The sequence below is a fragment of the Cavia porcellus genome, unplaced genomic scaffold (genome assembly GCF_034190915.1).
Source record: "Cavia porcellus strain 051 isolate PalLab524CR breed Dunkin Hartley unplaced genomic scaffold, mCavPor4.1 scaffold_2, whole genome shotgun sequence".
Lineage (NCBI taxonomy): Eukaryota > Metazoa > Chordata > Mammalia > Rodentia > Caviidae > Cavia > Cavia porcellus.
Window position 1 is genome coordinate 132,031,100 of NW_026947485.1, and position 24,098 is coordinate 132,055,197.

The 24,098-nt window shown below is 40.5% G+C and overlaps 1 protein-coding gene across 1 annotated transcript in view; it reads right to left on the reverse strand.

Annotated features, from left to right (window-relative positions):
- Window positions 1-4,136: 4,136 nt before the first annotated feature.
- Lix1 (limb and CNS expressed 1) overlaps window positions 4,137-24,098 on the reverse strand; it is a 53,016-nt gene continuing 33,054 nt past the window's right edge. The window contains exons 3-6 of the mRNA XM_003479414.5: window positions 19,865-20,005; window positions 16,719-16,814; window positions 8,205-8,282; window positions 4,137-6,583 (exon numbers count right to left, since the gene is read on the reverse strand). Of these exons, the coding sequence (XP_003479462.1) occupies window positions 6,296-6,583; window positions 8,205-8,282; window positions 16,719-16,814; window positions 19,865-20,005 (603 nt within the window). The 3' untranslated portion in view covers window positions 4,137-6,295. The remainder of the gene's footprint in view (window positions 6,584-8,204; window positions 8,283-16,718; window positions 16,815-19,864; window positions 20,006-24,098) is intronic.

Consider the following 24,098-nt stretch of genomic DNA (forward strand, 5'->3'; position numbering starts at 1 on the left):
CTCCTGCTCCACTGTCTAGTTATTTAGGCAGCTGAGCTGGCCACTAGCTCCAGAAGGACAGGCAAGTAATATGCAGCTGACTACAGCCATCTATTCAGAAATGGACACATGACAAAGGGCACCGCAATGGCACAAACTTCTGGAGCTCGTGTTGGAACTGTTAGAAGGAAATGTCTCCGTCTAGTTTTTGAAGCCAAAGCTGTCTGGGGCTTTTGTGTGTATGTCATGAGTCATTTAGCTCACTTTTTGATTTGGGCTTCTACTGACAACCAAGTGAGCCCTGATTAATTCAGTAGGACAGAGCCAGGTTTTGTGAATGAATAAACTCATCAAGCAGGGAATACAGAAGGCACCAAGGTGTTTATGACAAAATTCTGCTTGAAGAACATTTGCTGGCTACCTGCAGTTGAAAGGCTGACAGGAGCATGATGTTTCAGAGTGCCAAGGCGCTTTCAAAGGACCTGCTTGTCTTTCCCTGCTCATGCACACAGAAGGCTTCCTTTGCTCACACAGTACCAGAAGAGCTTTGGCAAAAACGGCCCTCACCATCTTGTTTTGACTGATTTTCCCCTATTCTGCTTTGCTTGATAGTACCAAGTTCGAGAGTATAGGCAACAACTGTGAAGACTATAAGATTCATTATGACGTCCATTCTGGTTGACTATTATCTTCTTTTAAAGTTCTGTAATGTCTCCAATGTTTTGGTTTTATTCTTTACTGTTTTGCTCAATTTTATTATAACTGATGATATAGGCAATTCTTTTTAAGATAGCAAGAGGCAGTATGGTAACCATTGTTGATCACCTTATATTTTGTTTTTACATTATCTATGATGTTCATCCTTTTGATTTGACTGATTCTGTTCTGTTATGTCACATTTGGTTTTACTCTCTTCAAAAAAAAAGTAATAAGAACTGTGGGAGTAATAAAATCCAAAATGTGTAATTGTCATTGTACAAAAGAAAGGAAAAGAAAGTGCTCTAAAGGATATAACTGCATATATATTTAAGTGTATAAGATAGATAACCATATTACTGAGTTTTGTTGGATCATTGAACAAAATTGTTTGCAGTCTCACTGTTTGAAAATCCACTTTATATGCTTTAATTTTGTAACTTGAACAACTAATTCTAAGATAACAATATGTAATCTATTAACTAGTGATTTCCTACTGTTTATTCTTTCTGAAATTCTGTATAACTTGTACCCTTTTTCTGTTTTTGTTTTCTTTTTCTCCTTAAATAAAATTTAAAAAAAAAACAAAAAACGGTACTCTTGGTCAAGGTCGGAGCATGTGCTTCATTTCCCCAGGTGACTAGTTTTTGAAAAAGATAACAAATATTTGAGGTTATATATTCTGTCTTTTGGAAAATAGAATTCTATTTCCCCTATGTAGCCCTGTGTTCTGTGGAATATGAGAACGCAGGAATTTCCACATGGGGGAGCAGGGACAGGATGATTAGGACACGATGCCTACATCTATTTCCAAATCAAGAAGGATTCCTGACAGTGGAAAACCTTCCGTGGGTGTGAGGAGCAGTGAACGGGGTCATGCAAACCCTGCTATTAGTCCAAGATTTAGTTTTCTCAGTGGCATTTCTATCACCAAAATGACCGTCCTTATTGGGTCAGCTTTTGTGATCTATTCTTCGAATGAAAAGTTCCAAGCAATCTAATGTAGTTTTGACCCAAAATGAGTAAGATGGGATTTCTTTGAGGGAAAGCTGTGTGACCTGCTTGTGAAAAGAATGAAAAAGTTGTTGCAGGTGCCTGGGCCTCGTACATTCACCTTCTCCTTGAGTCTCTGCCTTTCTCTGCATCTGTTTTCAGTACCAGCCAGCCTCTCACTGGCCAGCTTTCCTTACTGACTCACGGTTTCTCTCTTCTCATCACTGCAACCTGCAGATACTCTTCCCACTTCCACTTCCAGCTCATAATGGCACATTGTTCGTGTTTATTAGTTCACAACCCCGAGGAAGACCCTGGTCAGTTCCGTTTGTAGACCTGAGCCAGACTGGCCCGGAGCCATTGGCTGATTGATGGTGTAACTAGCAGCAGTCTGAGTGAGACAATGTCACGTGAAGGCAAACATAAAGCTAGAGAACCAAGTAACTCTCAGTGATCTACATGAGTGTGAAGTGTCGGGTGCCATGGCCACCTGTCCACCAGTCCTGGCTCACACACCTGTGTCTCCAGGTCCTAGAGAAAATAGCCTCTGTGGAGAGATTTAGTGGTTGCAAGCATTCCTGTTTCCAGAGGTCATGATTCATAGACATTTCCCCAGGATGTATAGGAAAGGCAGGAACGAACCATGATCAGAAGAAACAGTGGGTGGCAGGGTTGAACATTTTGGGAACAGTGGGTGGGCACTGTCAAGCTAATCTATGGAGGACAAAGAGAAAAGAAAATGCAATTGGAACAACTAACCTGGAGCTGAGGAATGCAGCCCAGACAGTTGTATTCTTTATGGAGCCCTAGACCAACTGCTACACCTCAATCTACTTTTCCCAGCCCATGCATAATCTAGAGCCATGTGAGTTCTCATAGATCAAACTTTTAGGTACCCAGTAGTTTATATAGCCTGGTCTGAGAAACTCATCATCACTCATGTCCTTAATCCTCAAAGCTAAATGCACCCTTAGTGTTGGACTCACTTTATGTAAGGATTTACAAATTGTTAGGAAATCAACAAATCGCAGAAAGAGAGTATGGCTTGCTTTCCCACCCTCCACTTGGCTGCCAGAGGAAAATTGTTACTCAGGTCTAGATCAATTTAAAGTAGTGATTTTCACCATGAGCTAGCTAATAGAGATAATCATGCTGTCTAGGAGAGCAGTTAAAATAATACTGAATGTTGGAGCCAAGGTGATCCAAGATTGGAAGCTATTGTGGGAGGGAAGAGGCCTGCGTTACTCCTCACCCTCTCTGCTTCTCTCCAGCTCCAGAAGGGGTCGTCCTTCATGTGTCATCTCCCTGAGGCCAGTGTTGTGCTGTGTAGTATAGGATATTTTGGCAAAATTTAGGCCAGGAGATGTCAAAGTGAAATGTGACCAGAAACATGTGAGGAAGAGGTAAATAGTCTAGATCCATTCGGCAGAATGTGCTTAGTAAGACTGGGATGTAGTCCAGTTTTAAAAACAAGGACCCCAGTTGACTTTGGTGCAGATGTTTCAATGTTTCCTGTGTTGTATTAGAGAAATAAGGCCTCAAACCTGGATCAGAACGTGGCTCTCTGGCGAAGATGGTATGTGTGTGTGTGTGTGTGTGTGTGTGTGTGTGTGTGTGTATGTGTTTGTGTGTGTGTGTGCATATATTTGAGTTCTGAGTTTTAGGTGAAACTTCCAGTTCAAACAGCAGGATTGAATCATAGCTAGGCCCCCAAGCTCCCCATCTGAGTTTGGGGCCAAGGTCAAGCAAGAGTAATAGTTCTTCTGGTGAGGCCTTTGACCCTAGGCCAGCACATCCTGGGTATAGTAGTGTTTTTGACTTTTACAACTATCTGGAAAGATTTAAAAAATATTGATGCCTAGACCACACTTTCAATAAATCTGATTTCCTTGGTCTAGGTACTGTTTTAGGATTTTCAAAAGTTCCTTGAGTATAGCCAAAATTAAGAACCATGCAGAAAAGGAGTTTTGTTTTCCTGAAGCTCTGTCTAGAAGCCATCCAAATACTAACTGTGGGAAGTTCACTATAAGTTTCATAATAGAAGAGATGTTAATTTTGTATTTATACATGGCAAAACAAAGAACAGGAGAGAGTATCCTGACTAGTGTTTACTTGTCACCATAGTCAAGGATAACAGCTTGTTAGTCTGGGCTCTTTTTCCCTAGACTATAAAGCAAAGCAAGGCACAATAAAACTCAGAATTCTCAGCATCTCAACTATATATAGGTAAACAATACTTTTGGCTACAAATGCTTTCCTGAAAGAATAAAAATAAACTTTTATTTTTTTTTCTTTGTATTTGTCTAGACATCTAAGTGACTATATTCATAGTTGAGAATAGGTACAGCATTTCAGGAATGTCTAAGGGTTTGATTCTTTTCCACTGTTAAAAATAAGTGAATGAATTTAGCAGCAACAGTACAAATGAACTACAGCTTTTCAACCCAATGGACAACAGAATGCTGAACTTAGAGGACAACGGTTTTATTAAATCTGTAATATTCTGATACATTCTTCCAAATAGAGTTATGAGTTTGTCTAAAATGCTTTTTCATAACAATGTGGTATGTTTGGCTTGTCAAATACAGCGTCATCTTATACATCCATCATGGAGTCTATTGGCTATAGCTGAGCAACACTGGATCTTTGTTGTGAAATTTACAAGACTGTCTGATGTATTGGAAATTGAGTTCTAACATAGGGGCCAAGGGCTCTAGGACAATCTATGGATTTTGATTGCTCATATACCCTCTGAATGTGTTCAATTTTGAATGAACATGTTTTATTCTATTTTTCTAGGAGATGGTTTAAAGCTTACAAAATAAAATATTTTAGCCTCATAAAGTGTACAATTAAAATTAGGTTCAAATCTCTGCATACTTAGAGAATCCTTCACTCTAAGTCCCTTTATCACCTTTTGCTATTGAGAAAGATACAGAAAAAGGGAAAAGTATAACCTCCGTGCTCCTCAGCACTGCTTTTCTCTGGATCAGCATCACAGATGCTTGTGTAATTCACATACACTGTCCGGAATTGATTTTCAAGATATTAATGTAAGGTCATTAAATGTTAAATGTTCTCCTGGTCTAAGAAATGTTATGCACAATGAATTTTCATTGTCAAGACTAATTCCAAAATATGTGATCAGCAGATAATAGTTTCCATAAAGGTTTAAGGAGTGGCAATAATATTTGTTCATAGTTAGATAAGAGGTTAAAATATCTCATTAGCTTCAGTATAATTATATTTTAGCTTTTAGAAAAGTTGTATTTGCATAAACATGAAGAAAAACAAACCTTTTTTCACTACTGTCAATTTAAACCAAGACCGTCACATATTGGTTTACATACCCATCCTTTTAACTTTTTCTTTCCCCTGTGTCAAGGTCTCACTAAATTACTAAATGGATCAGACTGGGCTTGGATTTGTGATCCTCCTGCCTCAGCCTTTCCAGAGTGCTGAGATTATAGGCATGTGCCACCAAACTCAGCTGAAACTTTTTAAAATTGAGAAAACTGTTTAAAATTCAAATTATTGGACTAAACTCAGAGTAATCTTTTTCATGTCATAGATATGGAAACACCCATGAGTACTGAAAATTAACATTAATGTCATTGTTAAATTTGATTTTGATTTTCTAATCAGTTGATTGATAGTGATAGATCAGACATGGCAATGTCCTATCCCACCTTTAAAGAAAATTCCAAGGGTTTAAATTTAACAATGATATTCAGTTGAGCCATTGATTTCTTATGATCTTGAAAAACAAACAGTTATAGACTCCCTGTCTAATCTCTGTGAAATCAATCAAAAGCAAGCACTCTGTTATATGCTAATTCTTTTTTTGAAATATTTTAATCTTTAAAATATGATTAATTTTCTCCATTCTAGATGTATGTCTTCAATGGCAAAAATAAAGGCAAATTAATTCAAGTTATGTATTTGCAAATTAAAAATGAACATGATTAACTGCAAGACTCACAGAAACTGGACATTAATTCTTCTTGAGGAGTTATACAGATTTATATTCTAGGTAATATTTACCCTTATTAGGGAAGAATGTGTTTTAGAAACATTATGGCATAGAATTTTTATCCAAATTTAATTTATGTAAGACAGTCATACTACTGCCACTGTAGAGCTTTGCTAGTGAGAATCGCCTTGGATTATACCTGAGTATAAACGATCACTTAGCTTTCAAAAATTGGAACAAGACTCTGACTGTTATATATATTTTTAAACATTCATGTTGTTTATTTAATCTTATGTACTTAAAATTTGTTATCATGCTACTTCTCTTAGTCCTGGAGGATGGGTTTTTTTGGGGGAAGGCGGGTGTCATAGTGGCCCATTCTTGGAAACATCACCATATCAGTTAGGCTCTTAAGAGGAGCCAGCCTGAAAACTGCGTACAGATAATCCTGTTTTCATCCTGAGATGGTTCAGCTGAAGGTGGGATGGGCGGAGTGGGAAGTGGGATTTGGTAGAGTCCTGTGGCGCTCACATTCTGAGAGTGGATGCATGCCTGGGTCTGGGGGTTGGTGCAGCTTCAGGTCGCCTCTGAGGACCTCCTTCCAACAGCCTCCTCAGGTCAGCCTCCCAGCCGGGGACCTGAGACCTGGCCTTGTTAGTGATAGCCACACAGGGCCGTGAGGCTCAGCTGGTCATCACTGGGCGAGGAAGGGTCAGGGTCACTGTAGATCTGAGTCAGGGCCAAGCTCAGGATTTCTTTCTTTTCTTTGTAAAATCGCAGTTCTTGGCCTGCTTTCCTGGCTTCCTCCAGCTGCCTCAGGGCCATTCGTAGCTCCTGGGAGAGAATTCCCGGCGATTCCCGCTCCTTCATGATCCAGTCGAGGGCCATGTGGCTGCGCATCTTTTCATCTAGGGAATACTGGGAATAATAGGAGATGACTTCCTGAGGAGCCAACAAACAAGAGTCAGAGTCAGGAAGGGCAAAGAGGCAACTGTGCACGGGCCTTTCCACGCTTCCTCCCGCACCACCACAGCCAAAGCTCTGATGTTCACAAACTCTAACCGAATCCCACTGACCCACGGTTTTAACAGAAACGATGAGCAAAGCAAGTCCTCCAGGCTGTGTCAAAACACACCACTGATCATGAGAAAAATGCAAACAAGGACACAGCTAGGAAGTCTCCAGACAACCCAAGCCTTTTAAAAAATATATATCCTTAAAATGATTGCTGTGAATACTATGTCATTTATTCATGGGATTCTTCTGCCCAGCATTATTTCTTTTGAAAGGATAGAAAAAGGAAAATACTTAGCAAAGGAATTTGGGCAAAATGGGTTTGGTCACACTTATCATAGAACGCAGAAAGTCTGCAGTCCAGGGGCTTCAGAACAAGATTTAGAAGCCAGGAGGGTCAACTTCCCAGCTGCTGTGCTGGTAGAATCAGGGAGATGCCAGTCCAAATGGCTTACTACAACCAGAGAAATAACTTTAAGATGTATTATAGAATGTAGACATTGTTGTTGGTATCACCTTCATGATGCACGTTTTCTTACTTTTGCCAAAAATTAAAAAGTAACCACAACTTTTATTTCTTCTGTGAAAAAAATTATCAATACATCATACTGTCAAATGCAGGTTTGGTCATGTGGAGTGGATGCATTGCTTATTTTTATTTTGAAGAACATATGGTATTTATTTATGACCTTAACAAATTAAAACCAATCATGGAAAAGTGTTTATAACCAACCCGACATATTTCAAAGGGCTTTTTTAAAATCAAAGAAAAAAAAAAAAATAGCCAAAGCCATTGTCAGCAACTCATTTCTTTTCCATCTCTGACATTTTGAAAGCCAAACTTTCTAAGCAAAGAACAACTTAAAACTCCCGGGACTGCAATGTATGGAAAACTCTCACATTCACCTCATCTTGCTAAGAGGCTTTGTTCCTCACACAGAATCCTGGAAATTCTCAAAAATAAACTAGCATCCTTCAAATTGGTGGGTATAGAAAAAGCAAATCTTGGAAGAGAGCAGGTGAGACTACTAAATATACAGGAAAGATTTTACATTTGTTATTTAAAAAGCAGTGAATTGTGTTCCCCGTACATAGTATAGAAATAGTAAGACCTTGTGTCTCAAAAATAAGAAAAACATCTGAATCAAGCAATTGAGGTGATAGAGGGCCATGTTGTCCAACTTCAAATCATTTCTGTCGCCCCCTGGGGACTTTTGATGTAGTGGGAAATACCTTTCTGCCACAACCAAAACTGTCCATCTTCAAGGAGCAGGTTTTACAAGCTTTCTCAGCTTCCCCCTGCTCTGCCTGAGGGATAGCTCCATCCTGCACTCGGTACAGGTGTTTAAATGAGTCCTGCGCCAACGTTCTGAGTGCATATACTTGGCCAGTCTCTGACTCAACTGCTCCGCTACATATAGTTCTTCAGTTGCCCTCTGCTCAAAAGAGCGCAAGAGAGAATCCAAATTAAAAAAAATCTCTTAGGAAGATGATCAGTCATCTCCTTAGTTCCTACAACACAAAACTGGTCTTGATTGGAAAACCTCACCTGTCGAGAACACTTTGTTTCACGAAGAGCCTTTAGACTTCCATTCCAGTGCAGTAGTTGGAAAATGGTCATCAGCTCCTACAAAACCCAAATATCTGTCATTCATTTTGAAGCAGAAACTTTAATGTCATTTAGAGGCTTCAGCAGGGCACAACTCTGATCACCAAATATAACAGGCAAACAAAAATTTTAATATGACCAGAACTCTTTGGGAGAGTTCTCACAAAGTCTCCTGGAGAATGCATTCTCCACTTTGCTATATCTGTACTTGCATAATGAAATGATAAATATTGACAGGCTATTCTTAAATATTAAAATGCATACTCTGTAATTGTACACCCAAAAGTTTATCCAAATACGCTAATACCTCTGAGAATAATATATGAGGCTATACATTGTACCATTTTTGAAACTGTTAGAAATTGGAACAGTTTAAATTTTCATTTTTAGAGAAATGGTAAAAGAACGCATCATACAGCCACGCTACCGAATACTTCGCATGCACCAATGCTGAAAGTACCCTTTAGGTTCTAATAAAGAATTCTATGATGTTGAAATACAAAGTACATAATGGTGCATAATGTGTGCTATTAGATTTAAAAAGCACAGAATACACGTATTTGCTTGTAAATGTCTAGGAAAGTTCTGTGATGGGGCCAGGGATGCAGCTCAGGGGTGCTCACAGTGCAGGAGGACTTACATTAAATCCAATCCCCAGCACCAAAACCAAACGGAAAAAATAAACAACAACAACAAAACTTAGCACAAGCAAAAAATATAGTAATATTTATCCTTCTGGGGATAAAAAAATGCACATGTGAAGGACAGAAGTGGGAGGAATTCTATCTGCAGTTTTAGTTACATTTTGTTTTTGCAGTGCTGGGGATCAAACCCAGGCTCTCATACAACCATCCAAAGCAGATCAAGTGCTCTACCACTGGGTGGCACTTCCTGTTCCCCCTGGTGGCCAGTTAGATAACTTTTTTAGCTTTCAACCATGTGACTACATTGCATATTAAAAAAAAAAATAAGCTTTAAAAATGTAAGCCAAAAATTACATATGTAAATATTTAAAAATAAAACGTACAGGAAGTCGTTGGTTTGGACACAGCTCCTTCACATATCAAAGTGGAATAAAGACACTCGTATCTCGGCAGGATGAAACACAGTTGCTTATCTGACTTTCCCAGAAATGAGGAGAATCACACACATACACACACACACACACACACACACACACACACACACACACACACACACCCAGCCAAATACAGCATTAGCCTTGTGCTATAGAAATCCCTTTTGAGTTACCCTTAACAAGCAAAGTAACTTTTTCTTCTGTTTCTGCTTTCTTCAGCCCTTTTCTGCCTATAGATCCAGCTCCCTTTGCTCGACTCACTGGAGCACTCAATCTATTTCATGGAATAAGGGCTTCCTTGATTCCACAATCACAAATAAGAGCCAACTCATTCTCTAAATTTATTTTAAATTTATCTTTGACAATAAAGAACATATAATGGACAAACTACAGAAACCATAAATTTATAAACTCAATCCAGGAAAAGGCCTCAAAACGTGGTGAATAAGCTTATATTGACACTAAAACATATCGCTGGTTTCCACATCTAATGGCATTGAGCATAACAGCACTCCTACGGGCTCAATTTTTCCTTTTCCTGCCTGAGATCAAGGGCAAGCCAAGGTGTAGCAACCTGGCAGAGATTTTTATTTTCCTAATGTGGTTAGAGCTAGCAGCACTCTACTGAATTTACTTGAGTTTCACATACAGAGGCATTGTCTGACTTTTTAAAAAAATTATTTTAATTAGTACGTTTGCAGTACATAATGAGCACATTCATCTAGGAGAGCTGGTACATGTATGTAACACATCTTAATTCACTTTATGTTCCCTCTCTCTCCCCTCCATTCCCTCCCTCCATCGCTTGGTCCCCTACACATTTGCAAAAGGTCCATCTCCTTGTTTCTTGTATTTCTGTCTCTGTTTTTGTCAGAAAATATCTATTAAGGATCAATGGCGCAAACTGCATAATTGTTGGAAAATAGCTAAATATAATTAAGGAACTTCCTGTTCATGGCAATAGTTATGAAAATTTAAAATTTAGATAGTATCCTAGTGTCTGTCCCCAAAGCTGACTTTTATTAACTATCTTTATCTCTGCCTGTCCAGGAAAAAGTTTTCATTAGGAGAATCAGGAGATGCATGGGCTTAAATTAAAGGCATCTGGAAATTACCCAGTAAAGTGAAAACTATAAGATCATCAGAAGAACAAACAGTATTATCCTCATGTCTAAAACTGCCATCCAATTAAGTGCTTCTCTTCTCAACCACCTGAGATCAAGTTTAGCATTTTGTCTATATTGCACTGCATGATAAGCACCCCGGGAACCTGAAGAGCGCCCAGTAAAAGTAAAATCATGTGTTTCCATTAATTAAAATACAACATGATTTTCAGCTGAGTTGCTCCCTCCACTGGAAACAGAGACCCTACTGTCTGCCCAGAGCCCTGGGTCTAAGTCCCAGGAATCCGCCTTCTTACTGCCCCTCTTCTCCCTGACCCTCCCCAGGTTCTCACCACATCACGTCACAATACTAATACGGAAAAGGGGGAGAGCTTCATTCCCTAAACTGAACCTCCACTCACTGAGCTCTCGCCTCTGTGCCTCGCAATCTGTCCCTGAAGTAGCCCAGCGCTCAGGAGGGCACACTGGTGCTCCCTTTCCCACCACAACCCCCAAACCTACCCAGTGTACGTTCTGTAGCCAGAACAAAACCTATGAAGAAATAGGAGACCCAATATCTGCAAATAAGAAATTTCTTTGGGTTTCATGTTTTGTAAAAATGTTATGTCCCCTTTGTATAGCCCATCTTTTTAAAAAAGAAAATACATGCCCCGTTCTTTCACTTGATCTCCTCTCTAAAATTTTCAAGGAAAGTTTGTGTGTTTGTTTTGTGATCCCGGAGCCCATGCGGACTGGGCATACCCTCTACCACTAAGCAGCTCCTCAGTCCCTAGCAAACTTGACAGCTATATCTGAAATGTAGCTGCCCGTACCCACCCTGGCACTGTCCAGCCAACTTTCTGGCCTACTTGAGAAACAGCCTATTGTTAACAGAGCTCTTAATCCATCCTTTGGCAGTTGTTGCCTTAAAACTGTACTCTTGCTTCATTAAGATCCTCTGAGCTTATTCTTTTTGTACCCCCTACATCTGGTACTGGGGATTGAACTCTGGCCCCTTTCACTGAGCTACATTCCTAGCCCTTTTTATATTATATTATATTTTATTTTGTTTTTTTTTAATTTTAACACAGGGTTGCTGTAAGTCCCTAACTTGACCAGGCTGGGCTTGAACCTGTAGTCTCCTATCTCAGTCTCCCAGAGTGCCAGGAATGCAGGTAACCTGTGCCTGAACTGCTGCTCCACCCTCCCCTCCAATTCCCCGAAGACTCTAGAGTCTGTAGTTACACAGGAATAGAACCAGAACCTTTCTTATGCTCCTTGACAACCCCTCATCACTCACAGAGTTCCCCAAAGGGACTTGCATTGTGGTGGTCTCCAGAACATTGCCTCCCCCTCAGAGTGGCTCTGGTCCCTAAACTTCTCTAGGGAAGACAACCTCCTGCCCACTCTCTTACTTTATATGTGGTTGTTGTCTTACTCAGAGAGATATCAAAGCATATTACATCATCATTACATAAAGTATGTTTCCATATTCCCATGTTTTTCCATGTACTTCTGGTCCCATTTCTTTTCCCTTCCAAGACCAAATTCACTATATTCAAATTGTCCACAGCTATCTGAGCTTGCGGTCAGCCCCAGGAAGTCCTCATGTCACTGTGATGGGCAGAGAGGGGCCTTGAACCCCTGGGAGGTACCGGCTCCTACTTTTCCCTGTCAGCCCTGCTGCCTGGATTTACCATCTGGCCTTCTTCCTGGAGAAGCTGCAGCTCTGTGGGGGTCTGAGTGTCTGTCCCCAAGGGTGGCCTTGCTGTGCGCCGCAGTCTCTGCACCGTGATGTTTGTGTCATGGGTGAACCTGGGAGCCTGCAGCCTGCTGGGTGGACAGCAGACTGCAAAGCCGGCCTTCGAGCATGAGGTGCAGAGGAAAGGTGTAGATGAGCTGCGGGGCGGTGCGTGCAGGATGAGGGATTTTATGTAAAAGGCTGATGTTTTGTTAAGCGGGTATGTTTTGCAATAATTTTGAGCTATTGCCCTACTGTATTATGATATTATCTATCTTGACCACCAAGTTGTTCAGTGTGCCTTTTAATTTTGTGTCAGAACCAAGTGACCCCTCACTGGGCTGTGAATACAGTCTAGGTCCTTCTGCTGGGTCAGTCTCAGCAACTCTGCTCCAGGAGTTTGAGGCCTGTGTTTGAACTCCGAACTTGATTTACTATTCCGCAGTACTGAGATTCTTATTAGCTTTTTATTCTCAGTTCAGTTTTTTACAGGAAATTGAACCAAAAGCCTTAGCCATGTACTTCCTCCCCACCCTAGCCATTATTTATTTTTAAATTTTTTATTTTGTGGTTGTTTTGTTTTGGTTTTTTTTTTGAGACAGGGTCTTGCTAAATCACTAAATACTCTAGAGTGGGCTCAAACTTGGGACCTTCCTATCTCTGCTTCCCGGAGAGGTGGGATCATAGGCCTGCACCACCATGGTCAGCTCTTAATAGATTTTGAACAAAAGCCTCTGCATTTTTATTTTACATCGAACTCCGCAAAATATATAGCTGGTCAGCAAAGTAAATTTAGAATCGAATGGAAAATAAAATTGCAGTTGCAGGTCTCATTCTGCAGGTTTCCTGGCTTATTCTGTCACTCATTGTGTTTAAACCGGCAACAACCGGGCTCTGTCCTCAGGGCTCTGCCTTGCATTGCCTCCTGGGAGACACAGTGTTTGGCTTTTCAGCTACTTTGGGGGAGAAAAGCCTCCACCGCTTCTCTCCGGAACTTTGTCCGGGAGACTGGCTTGGTTCTGTGATTCATCAGAAATAAGAAAAACAAACACTGTAAACGGAGAACTTGAAAAACAGGTGGGCACCATCTCCCCACCCAAGAGGATGGATCTAAAAGGAAATTTGTTTATGGGATGAGGTTTTAAAAGGTGACCTGGAGAATTTAGCAAAGATGTAAATAAACAACTCCTCTTTGGATTGCATTAGGCTTCAAAATAAATATATTATCCGGCTTCAGTCAAAGCCTGCCTAGACTCTGACCTTGACGAGACCCAGCGCCTGCTGCTTCCATCCCTCCCCCAGCGGCCCGCAGTTATCTGTACAGGCAGGACCCCCCAAAGCAGCAGCTGGGCTTCCCGCCCACGACGCCAAGGTAAGCAGAGGCCTATCGCATTTCCACCCCTGCAGGACCCTCCTGAGCAAGCCTGAGGGCCACCGGGAGACGCCACCCTGCTTCCCACGGTGTAATCATCCATCAGGGGATATACATGCGGCCAGGACCCACCAGGGCTGCCAGGCAGCTGTGCCTACGGAAGCAGCTCAAGTCTGGGGTCAGTGGTCAATAAGTGCAGACACAAACATGCACGGAGCTCAGGCCACCGAGGACCGCTTGCCCTGCGGAGGGACCCTGTGGGCAGAGGAGCCAAAAGCCAGGCTCCTGAAACCTCCTGTTGAACTGTGGTGTGTCTCTCCTCCCCTGCAGATTAGAGGCTTGGATTTTCCCTGCCCGTTTATCTTCTTCCTTGGCCCCCATCTGGAACCCAGCGTAGCTTTATGAGAACTTCAGAGGCATTTCTGCATCTTAGTATGATTCAAATTATTATTTCACATGCATAAATACCTTTCAAAGGAGACCCTCACAGAATACTCAGGACCCAAGGTAATGACTCTGATGAGGCTGAGGGGAGCCTTTCATAGTTCTTGGAAGGAATTTTAATAACACTTTATGATTAATTATTATTAATTATTCTCACCTTATTCATCTTTGGCAGACTAACTCATTGATATTCAAAAGCCGTTGTTTTCTGAGAATAGCTACTAAGTCACATACAAGCAATCGCAGTAGGGCAGGTCTAACAATAAATAATAAAAGAAGTACGGTATTCTTTTGATTGCATGTAAAAGGAGGAATTAAGATAAACGATTTTCCTCCTGTCCGGAAGGATGATGCTTTCTGCTTTATAAAAGTCACATTATTTAATCCTATAAGTAAACATTATTATTTCTGTTTCATAGATACAAAAACAATCTCTGAATGGGCAAGCTCACAGGTGGCAAGTGAGGTAAGGGGGCTCATACATAGCTCAGTATGATTTTGAAATGTATTTTCTTTTGTGCCATTTGTCTCCTTAGAAATACATAGCTTAATGATCATTACCCTTTGTGGAATGAGTACCATATGGCAGGATTGTCTGTGAGAGCTTTAAGTGATACAGACAGCCCACCATGGCATGTGACCACCACTGGTCGAGGTTCTTCCATGAATTCTCACCCTGGCCCTGGGAGGTTCTACTATTATTTTTCCTGATTTACACACAAACAAGGAAAAAAGATTTAGAGGTCAGAAATGGAGGCTAAAACTAGCCAGTCCACTCCAGAGCCTGGGCCAGAACCCACTGCAGAGGGTTCACTTCATGAACCAAGACAGGCTTTATCAGAGGTCAGGGAGACCATCTCCACCTAAAGAGTGCATTAATGATCAAGATGGAGATCAAGATGCAGAATGGAGAAAGCATTTTCAATCATACGCAGGATGAATACAGAGGAACATCAGTTTTTGAAAGATGAGCAGAAAGAACATATGACTACGCCAAGACTTGGATGCAGCAAGGCATCTGAAAACTGGTGGCTTCAGCTCTCAACTGCCACACGATGGTAAATTATATCATGATGAATGTTCTTGGTCATGAAACTTTATGTCTCTGGGTTTTTCTTGGATTTAAGTATAATCTCTGGTTACTTCTTGGAGTCTAAGAAAATACCCATCACCAAGGGCAACCATTATATTACATACTGATTTCTACCAACATTACATGTTTTTGGATGTTCATCTGCATCCAGATTTAGTGTTTCAGAGAGACACACATTCCCTCTCCAGTGACCACTCCATTTTTATCTGCTCAACCTGACAAAGAGTCCACTGTATGAGCTCAGTGATTGGAGTACCCAGGGTTGAATGCTGGCTCTGCTGTTTATTAAGCTATGACAAACTTCTGTCAGTAATAAGAGTATGCCTTGAGTTAGTATAACTGTCTGATGTGCTATATATGGTTTTTTATTTTTGCCTATTTAACTGGTTGTTAATCAGTATATGTGATAATTAACTTTATAAAGACTTATAAGGTAAAAAATGAATCTGATACTGGAAAAAATCACTAACATGGTAATGTCATAAAATCTAATTCACTTGGTTGTAATCAATTATGACAAAACATTAAATATCAAGCATCACTTCAAAGAAAGCATCTAATAAGCCCTACTGATTAATATGACTGTTATCCATATAATTATTGGTTTTTCAAATGCAGCTGAACTTCTGCTTGCCCATGGGGATATTCTCTGATAAATCCATTGTAAGTTGGAAATATCAAGTCAAAAATGCATTCAATACACCTAACCACCTGAACATCCTGGTTCATTGTTGGCTACCTTAAACATATTCATACACTTCTATTGGCCTGAAGTTGGACAAAATCACCTAACACAAAACCTATTTTATAATGAAGTGCTGTATACCTCATATAACAGACCTGAAATAGAAAAATAGAATGGTGTGCTTTGTCAGTATCGTAAAGTCGAAACGTTATAAATTCAGGACCATCTGTGATGAGTTATGTAGAGGTACAGTAGCTTCTCAACACTCAACAGTGAAAGGATTACACGGTGTTTTTTCTTTTCTTTTTTGGGCTGTTTTTGTTTGTTTTTTAATGATAGGAGGAAGCAGGTTTCATTTAGTAGAAATACCGGAACTAAAGAAGTGTTGTTCAATTAATGTGGGAACTTTCATCTATGACTTCTTATAAATTAAAAACCAGATGGTCACAACTGTTTGATTTGGTTTAATAGTGAACTTTGTACTGAAATGCTGAACTGTTTTAGCATCCTAAGACTGTGGTGCTTCCTTTTTTCTTAGACGTATGTACTTTACTTTTCTTTGTTATAACAAAGTTTGTGCCCTGTTTGGTTGCTTTTATTTTACTGTATTACATTTTTACTTTTAGGTACCAGGGATTGAACCAAACCAAGGGCCTTTTTTTTTTTTTTTTTAAACTTTGAGGCAGGGTCTCAGTAAGTCTCTAAGTTGGGCTGGAATTTGAATCCTCCTGGCTCAGCCTCCCAGAGTGCTGGGATGACAGGCTTGTGCCAGCACACTCAGCTCTCTTTTATTTTACTGAACTATAACTAAAATAGCATTACCGTGCTGGATTCTAGGAGGGTTGAAATAAAAAGCTTATTTTGGAATAGATGTTAGTGGTAAGTTTTCCTGTTTCCAAATTAGGTAACCAGATAAACTCATAGCAGAAGCCAGGTACCTGGAACTCCAGCATGGTCTTGCCCATGTTTGACTCCAGCATGTAGTGATAGGCGCCGATGCTTGTGCTGGGGTCATCCGCATCATCTAAAGTGCCCTTGGGGACAACAGAAGAAGAAAGTGTTACTGATGTTTTCTCTGGGTGATCAAGGGTAAATCCTGTGGCCACAATAAGCTTTCCATTGCTTGCCTAACCTTTATGGTTTACTCTACACTCAAGTCTCCAGTTGATGTTGTGTAAAATTCCAGATTTCACCATGACTCCGGGTAAAGAGGATCCCATAATCAATTTGAATTTATCTTTTGATTAGAATGCTCATAGAGCATATACTTTGCTGTTAAAATAACTATTCTCACACAGAAATTCCTTTTAACATTGCACCGGGTTTTTATTGGTGGTGATGTTAGGGCTAACTGAAATTTGGAAATACTGATCATGATCTAATCTCAATGATACATAGGCAAAATTATGCACATGGAAAGAAGACTGCAGTTGTATGGACCATTTGTATTTTACTGCCATAACTTTTTATCATATGGGTGATATTTACACTAAAGATGTTATGATTTGTGTCTAGATGTCCCCCTAAAACCTCATGCAGTCATAAGGTCAGGCTTTTCAGTGATGGCTAAATCTAGAGTTTGCAATTAAGGCAAACTGAATGCTACATCCTCTCTAGGAAGGGTAACCTGCAGGCAATATAAGGACCAAAGGAACCTGTACCCTCTCTCTCTTCCTTTGCTTGCTTTTGCTGTCTGTTTTGTTGGCATGAGCTGTTTCTCCTCTGTGATGCCCCTCTGCCATGCCTTCTGCCTTGGACCTAGCTGATTATGGACTAAAAACTCTATAAATGAGCTAAATAAACCTTTCCTCCTTTAACTTTGGGTGTTGGGTATTTTTTCCCAGCAATGAGAGAAAAATAACCAAGACAGGAGACAGATTTCAATTATATATTTTCTCTATTCTTGGACCACGTGGTGAATTAGCTAATGGTCAGCTTGTGACACCCAGATGAACCAAATCAACATGGATCTGGGTGTGAAAGTGTCACCTGAGGATTGTTGCCAACAGCATAGAAGGAGAATTGTAAGGAAAGATAGTATGCTGTTGATCCTCCTGGAATGCTTGCTGCTCTGGTTCTCCTAATGTAAACTCAGCTGTCTCATTTTCTTCACTATCACTGGAGATGGCTGCTATTCTCTTCGAAGGAGCTTTGCCTTAAGTGTCACTTCCTGGCTCTGGTGTAGATCCCCCAGCCTTGTGACACAGATCCTTTACCCCACAGGTCTAGACTTTCTAGCCTCCACCACTGTACCTTCCTGGTGCAGATCCCTCATATAGACTTGCATAGAACAGTGTCATGGTTTCTAGGCCTCTGGCTGGACTCATGAAGGACATCGCTGTAGAATTCAGGCCCTCAGCTGGATTCTTCAGGTCTCTAGCATGTGGGAAGATCTCTTATGCTCCTCTGTACTTAATTTTTTGGGTGAATATTACAAAATAATCCTATAAGTTGTGTCCTGTGTTAAATCTATTGCCTTGCAAACCCTGACTACAACTACTTAATCTTTAGGAAACAAGTTGTGTGTGTGTGTGTGTGTGTGTGTGTGTGTGTGTGTGTGTGTGTAATGAGTAGAAATGAAATACCCTTTCAGTTTGGTTGTGGGGAGCAATGCAAGAAGCTAGCACAAGCTCTGGAATGGCATCTAGGTTTCCTCACTATCCCATGGCTTTGGATTCTTGGGAAGTTGGGCCACAGCAACTCTGTGAGACTGAACAAACAACTGGCAGCATCAAATAGCAGCAAATTTATAGCTTTTGAATGCAATAACATTAACACACTGCTGCTGAAATATTTATGTTGGCCTTTTAAATATCCCAGAGGAAATCCACCCAGAAGCTTGCAAGTCATACATACTCTCTTTCCTTAGAAATTTCCATGAAAAAAAAATGATAAATTACATTTACACTGAGGGCCCTTCCCTGCTCTGGAGTAAATTCCACACTTATATAAATCAGGCATCATTTTCCTAACTTCTCTTCCTCAAAGGCACTTGAAATTTACAGGGCCAGAAAATAAAGGCTTCCTTTCATCTGCAGACCAGATACAGAGCAGAGTTCCCTGCCTTCCCCCGGTAGGACAACCACCCTCCTTTCTCAGCTCCTTTGCAATCTCTCCTGACAGTGATAAGAGCATTTATGAGGAGAGACTCATGATAGTCAAATGATGGCTCCTTCCTTATCAGGAGCTCCTCCAGAGAGACAGAATTTTCTAGTTTTATTAAAGGAACAGGAAAGGAGAACCTCAGGGTTTATCAAATGCTAAGGGCAGACCAGAGGCAGCTACTCCCTGAAGTCATGCCAAATCTCCCTGTGAGCGTGTACAGGGAAACACCTGTCACGGATGGGGACCGGGCTTCCTTTGTGGCTTGAAGTTTGGAGGATCGGGAGCTTCACATCATTTATTGGACAAATAAATAATCCAGAATTGCTGGTGTGCTGAAAAATGTTCTATTTAAAATTCTGACATGGGACTTTTTGCTTTTAAAGTACTGTATGTTTAACTGTGTCCATTACAGAAATTTTCAATGCTCTCTGAAAGAAGCAAGTTGATATTAACCACAATTATTCAAATAACTCACACAAATCAGGATGAATAGAGTCAGTGCTTCCTTTAAAATGCAGACTGTAGAGCCCTACTCTACTGGGTAATTGGCACTTTCCCAGTAAGTACCTCAAATAATTTTTATGATTAGTTAAGTTGGGGATAAATGGAGCTCATTTACCACTAGATTAAAGCATCATTCACTTATTTGCATTCTCAGGCCTTAAAAGAATCAACACTCCTCAAAAGGCAGACTTTCAAATAAACAAATCAGGTTGGATCAAATTATCTACCTCAATTTAAAGCCTGATTAATTATGATTCAGGAAAGATAAGACTATGACTGAGGTGTAGAGTGGGGAACAATTTCCAGTTTTATGACTTCCAATCCAAGTATTATTTTGTGCTGAAAACTAATGATTTAATGGGCAGAAATGTAACCCATGTGTTTTTGAATTCAGAATTTGCTCACTGTATCATCACCCAGAACTCAGATGCCTGAGTGTTCACAGCACCCGCCCTCCTTGCTTGTGGATACTCACTCTGGTGGAGGCCACTGCTTCCTGCACACTTTCCATAATGAACTCCTTGGTGATCTTGCGTGAGGGGAGCTCATTGAAGAGGGAGTTGATTAGGGCCACTTTGGCTGCATCCCTCCTGGCCTCAGCTCTACTTAAGCAGCACTTGAGAAGGGAAGGAGAAAAGGAGTCGTTACAGGATTCAGCCTTTTCCATTTCATCCTTGCTTCAATGGGTCTCTGGACATTTCTAGTCGTACATTTATTGACTCTACCTATTCTTTCAAACCCATTGATAATCTCCCTGAAAATCCTGCAGATTTTTCTCTCAGCACTAGAGACCATACAGATGTCTTGTTATCTTCAATTGCTTTTGGTCTTATTTCATAGTCATAGATCAAAGATTTTGCATGCTATAATAATAAAATAACAATGGCTACTATTGTATGCTAGGTTATTTACATTCATTATCAGTGCCATCCTGAAATCCTTATTTAGGAGGAAAAAAACCAGACAAACTGGAGATACTCATGGCAGTAATTACTTATATTACAATAATGTGCAGTGTTATATGACACACCAGATAATTTAATTAGAACAATAAAAATGAGTTTAAAGTCAGACTGCTAGGGTCTAAGTTCCAGCTAAGGTATCTGCTACCTTTAAGATCTTGTCCAGGTGAGTCAGGCTGTGCCTCAGTTTCTTCCTTTGTGAAATGTGAATAATAAGAGGGTTGAGATTAAGATTGAGTTAATGGAGTTAATGGAGATGGAGCACTGAGGCCATCAGCACATAGGACCCTTCTCCAGGAATGTGCCAGTCTTATACATTTTTACTTCCAAGGGCTGCTGTTAACAGCTACTGTTTTTGCTTGTCCAGCACACATTCCTCACCTTCCTTCTGGTAGCAGCTGTCTGATTTTCTTGAGATTATCTTTCTACTTTGCTCATAGTCCAGGCAGTTTGGATAGTTTACAATGCATTTGGCTTTCTCAGTGTTAGAGACTGCAGACAACCCATGATTAATAACTAATTAAAAACTTGCTCAGTGTTCCCCAATATGTTGTCATGCTTCGTATTCCTAGCTTATCTTTCCAGTTGGGCACATGGGTCTGCATGACATATTCTAATTTTTCTGTCCCCTCTGTTTCTTTTTCTAAGAACTAATTATTCCCATTCTTCACATTCTTGTTGGTTTGGCATCCTGGGGGCCCAGGGAGAGAGAGATGCAGCTTAGATGAGACCTAAGCTATTCCTAGGGTCTTCACCTTTTAGGGGGCACCATTGTATGATGGCTTTTCTCTTCTAGGCTCCATTGAACCTAGGGCTGTAGACTCAAAGATTCCTAGTGGGGAAAAGTCACAAAAAAGAGAAGGCCCAGATTCTGGTCAATGGCTTAACCAGGCTGTCACTGTGTGACTCCACCATGGTGTGGCTAGATCTGGGCCACTTGAAATCTGAGGCCTAATTTTTCTCATTTGAAGATCCTATTGCCTAATATGCATGATTCTTGGGGTTTGCTTAGTAACTTATATGAAAGAAGAAGAAAGGTAACCAAAAATTTTTATACTTCATTTTGCAACTTCTCTACTTCAAGAGCTCTAGATCACCAATAGGAAACAGCCAAATCCCTCCACTTGCATTTAGCAAATCCCCAACTCCATCCCATCGGCCCTCCATTGACCATTTCTTCCAGGTCCCAGGAACACTCCAAGCATGCGCCTTTGTGTCCTCCAGAGGCTCACATCTCCTCCACTCCTCCACAAACCTAGCTTGAGTTCCAGGTCTCCTCTAATTTCCTCCCCACATCTCCAAAAAGAGTTGGAACAATGTATCATAATGATCATGTAGTTGACTATGGTCAGTTCCCAGTAGGAAGTAATTACATGACTTCTAAACTGGCAAGAATGTCACACTAAGAAGAATGAAGAAACAAATCTTTCCAAAACCTAACAATACAGGACAATGAAAGGCAGAAGGAGCTATTTTAGGTAATAACACAGTGCTTGCATACATTTTTTTGGGGGGAGGGTTATTTGTGACAGGATCTCACATGTAGTCCATGCTGGCTTTGAGCTCTCTACATAATCCAGGCTGGCCTCAACTCAGATGCAATCTTTTGACTCAGCTTGTTAAGTGTTGGAATTAAAGATGTGTGCCACCATGCCTGACTCTATAGTTTGGGTCTTGAATGCTCACCAAGGGCCCCGTGTGTTAAAGGCTTGATCCTTAGCCTGTGGCACTCCTGGGACATAGTTGAACCTTAAGGAAATTTAATTTAATGGAAGCAAGGTAGGTCACTGAGGATATGCCTCTGAGAGATAAGTTGGAGTTCCAGATTTCTCTCTGTCTGTCTCCCTGTCTCTCTTTCTGTCATGCTTTGTAGCATGCTTCCTGCAGGCTCCATAGTAGCAGATCTAACTGATCATGGACTCAAACCTCTGAAACCATGAGCAAAACAAACATTTCCTTCCCCTAAGTTGATTCTCTTAAGTATTTTGTCACAGCAACAAAAAGCTGACCAACACAACCCTAAGTGAGAAATAGATCTGAAATTCTAAAATACACATGGGGAAAACAGTTTGGGGTTTCTCTCTTTGGTAGCAATTGACAAACATTGGACTTTGGGTGCAGCTTTAGGCCTCTTACAAGATTTGGGTCTGAATAGACAGATTTACTTTGTGCTGTAAGCTGGGGTGAGAAGCATGGGGTAGCATGCTGTATTCTGAGTCAGAAGTCCTTCACTGAAGTTTGTACATCACTTGTTCCAGGAAGTTTCCCTGACCATTCTTAAGGACAGGCTCCAAGGGCAGTGTCCATGAGGGGCAGTGACAACACTGCAGTGTCATTGTTTTCTACTGTCTGGCTGGCCTTTCATGTCCAGATTGGTGAGTACCCTTAGTGGCAAAGTTTAGGTTCCCTGGCCCTATAATATAGTTTATTGAATGAATAATTGAAAGCCACCAAGGAAACCCACAAATAAGTCATTAAAGCACCAACTATAATGCTTAAGAAATTATCTTAAAGAGAATGAAGTATACATGCTTCTTTTTTAAAAGATCTTATTATGCCTTGTGTGGTAACCTAAGTGTAAATTAATATCTGGATTTCAGAAGTATAATTGGCTATTATGTCTAGATTCTCTAATATGACCATTTTGCCTATGTAGGACATGTTTATAAGTCTTTGGAAAAATCAGCTGCCATTAAAAAGCAAAGTTTTTGCAAGTATTACCTGATGTCTGTAACAGCAGCTCATTTTAATAGTAATTTAGCTTTACAAAAATCTACCAGAGTTAGTGTGGTTTTAGAATGTAGAGAATTAGAATCAGACGGGAGCACTCTTAAGAGACAACTTTCTATCTAAATAACAGCAATTTAAGCCATCTTTCATAGATGGAAAGGCCTAGTAAACAGTACTTAGATAAAAGAAACTATCTATTTTAAATAAGACCAGCTAAGTACTAGATCAAAGGCACCACATACATTTACAACCAAAAGGCACTGCTTCAGACATCAAAGTGCAGTCGGGCCAGAGAACAGAAGCGGCCTTTACCCAGAAAGCATGGAAAAGGACTACAGAGACTCAAACAGTATCAAGATATTAAAGCAGACACATGTCTTTACTTATTTTCTTGTTTCAGGGTACAGAATATTTCCTTCAAACAGGGGAGAAAGTATACCAATTAGTAAGTACATAAAATAAATTCTGAGCCATCAAGGGACCTTTCTTGCTATTGTTCTTTATATTTCTGCAAGAAAAATACTTTTTAGGAATCTTTTAAGACCCCTAAGTACCTGTACATGGGTAAGAAATGTAGCCCACAGCAGCAGGCAAGGCACAGCTGAATCGGAGTGCAGAGGCTGCTGTGAGAGCAGGCAATTGCAGTGAGCACCACACTATAAGAAAATACAATATGGCAGGTGACAGGACATCTCATTGGCATCCAAACCAGCCATCAAAGACATCAGTTGGGGAGTGAGTGAAGTATGATGTTATTTCAAAGCTACTTCCTGCTGGAATTAGGCTTCCCATGTTGTATGGTTTATTCTTGCAATTTATTTTCCTTTTAGCCAGACCCCATCATAAATACAGATCAGTAAACTATGCCTTACCCACTAACCATTCTTACTTGTTAATATAGAAAGACAACTTCTGTCCTTTGCACTTTGTGGAAGTACAGTGCTGGAATATTTAATAGTCAAGATTTTACCCAAGTCAGCTGTGGATTTCTCAGGCATGTGAAGGCACGTGCTTTCC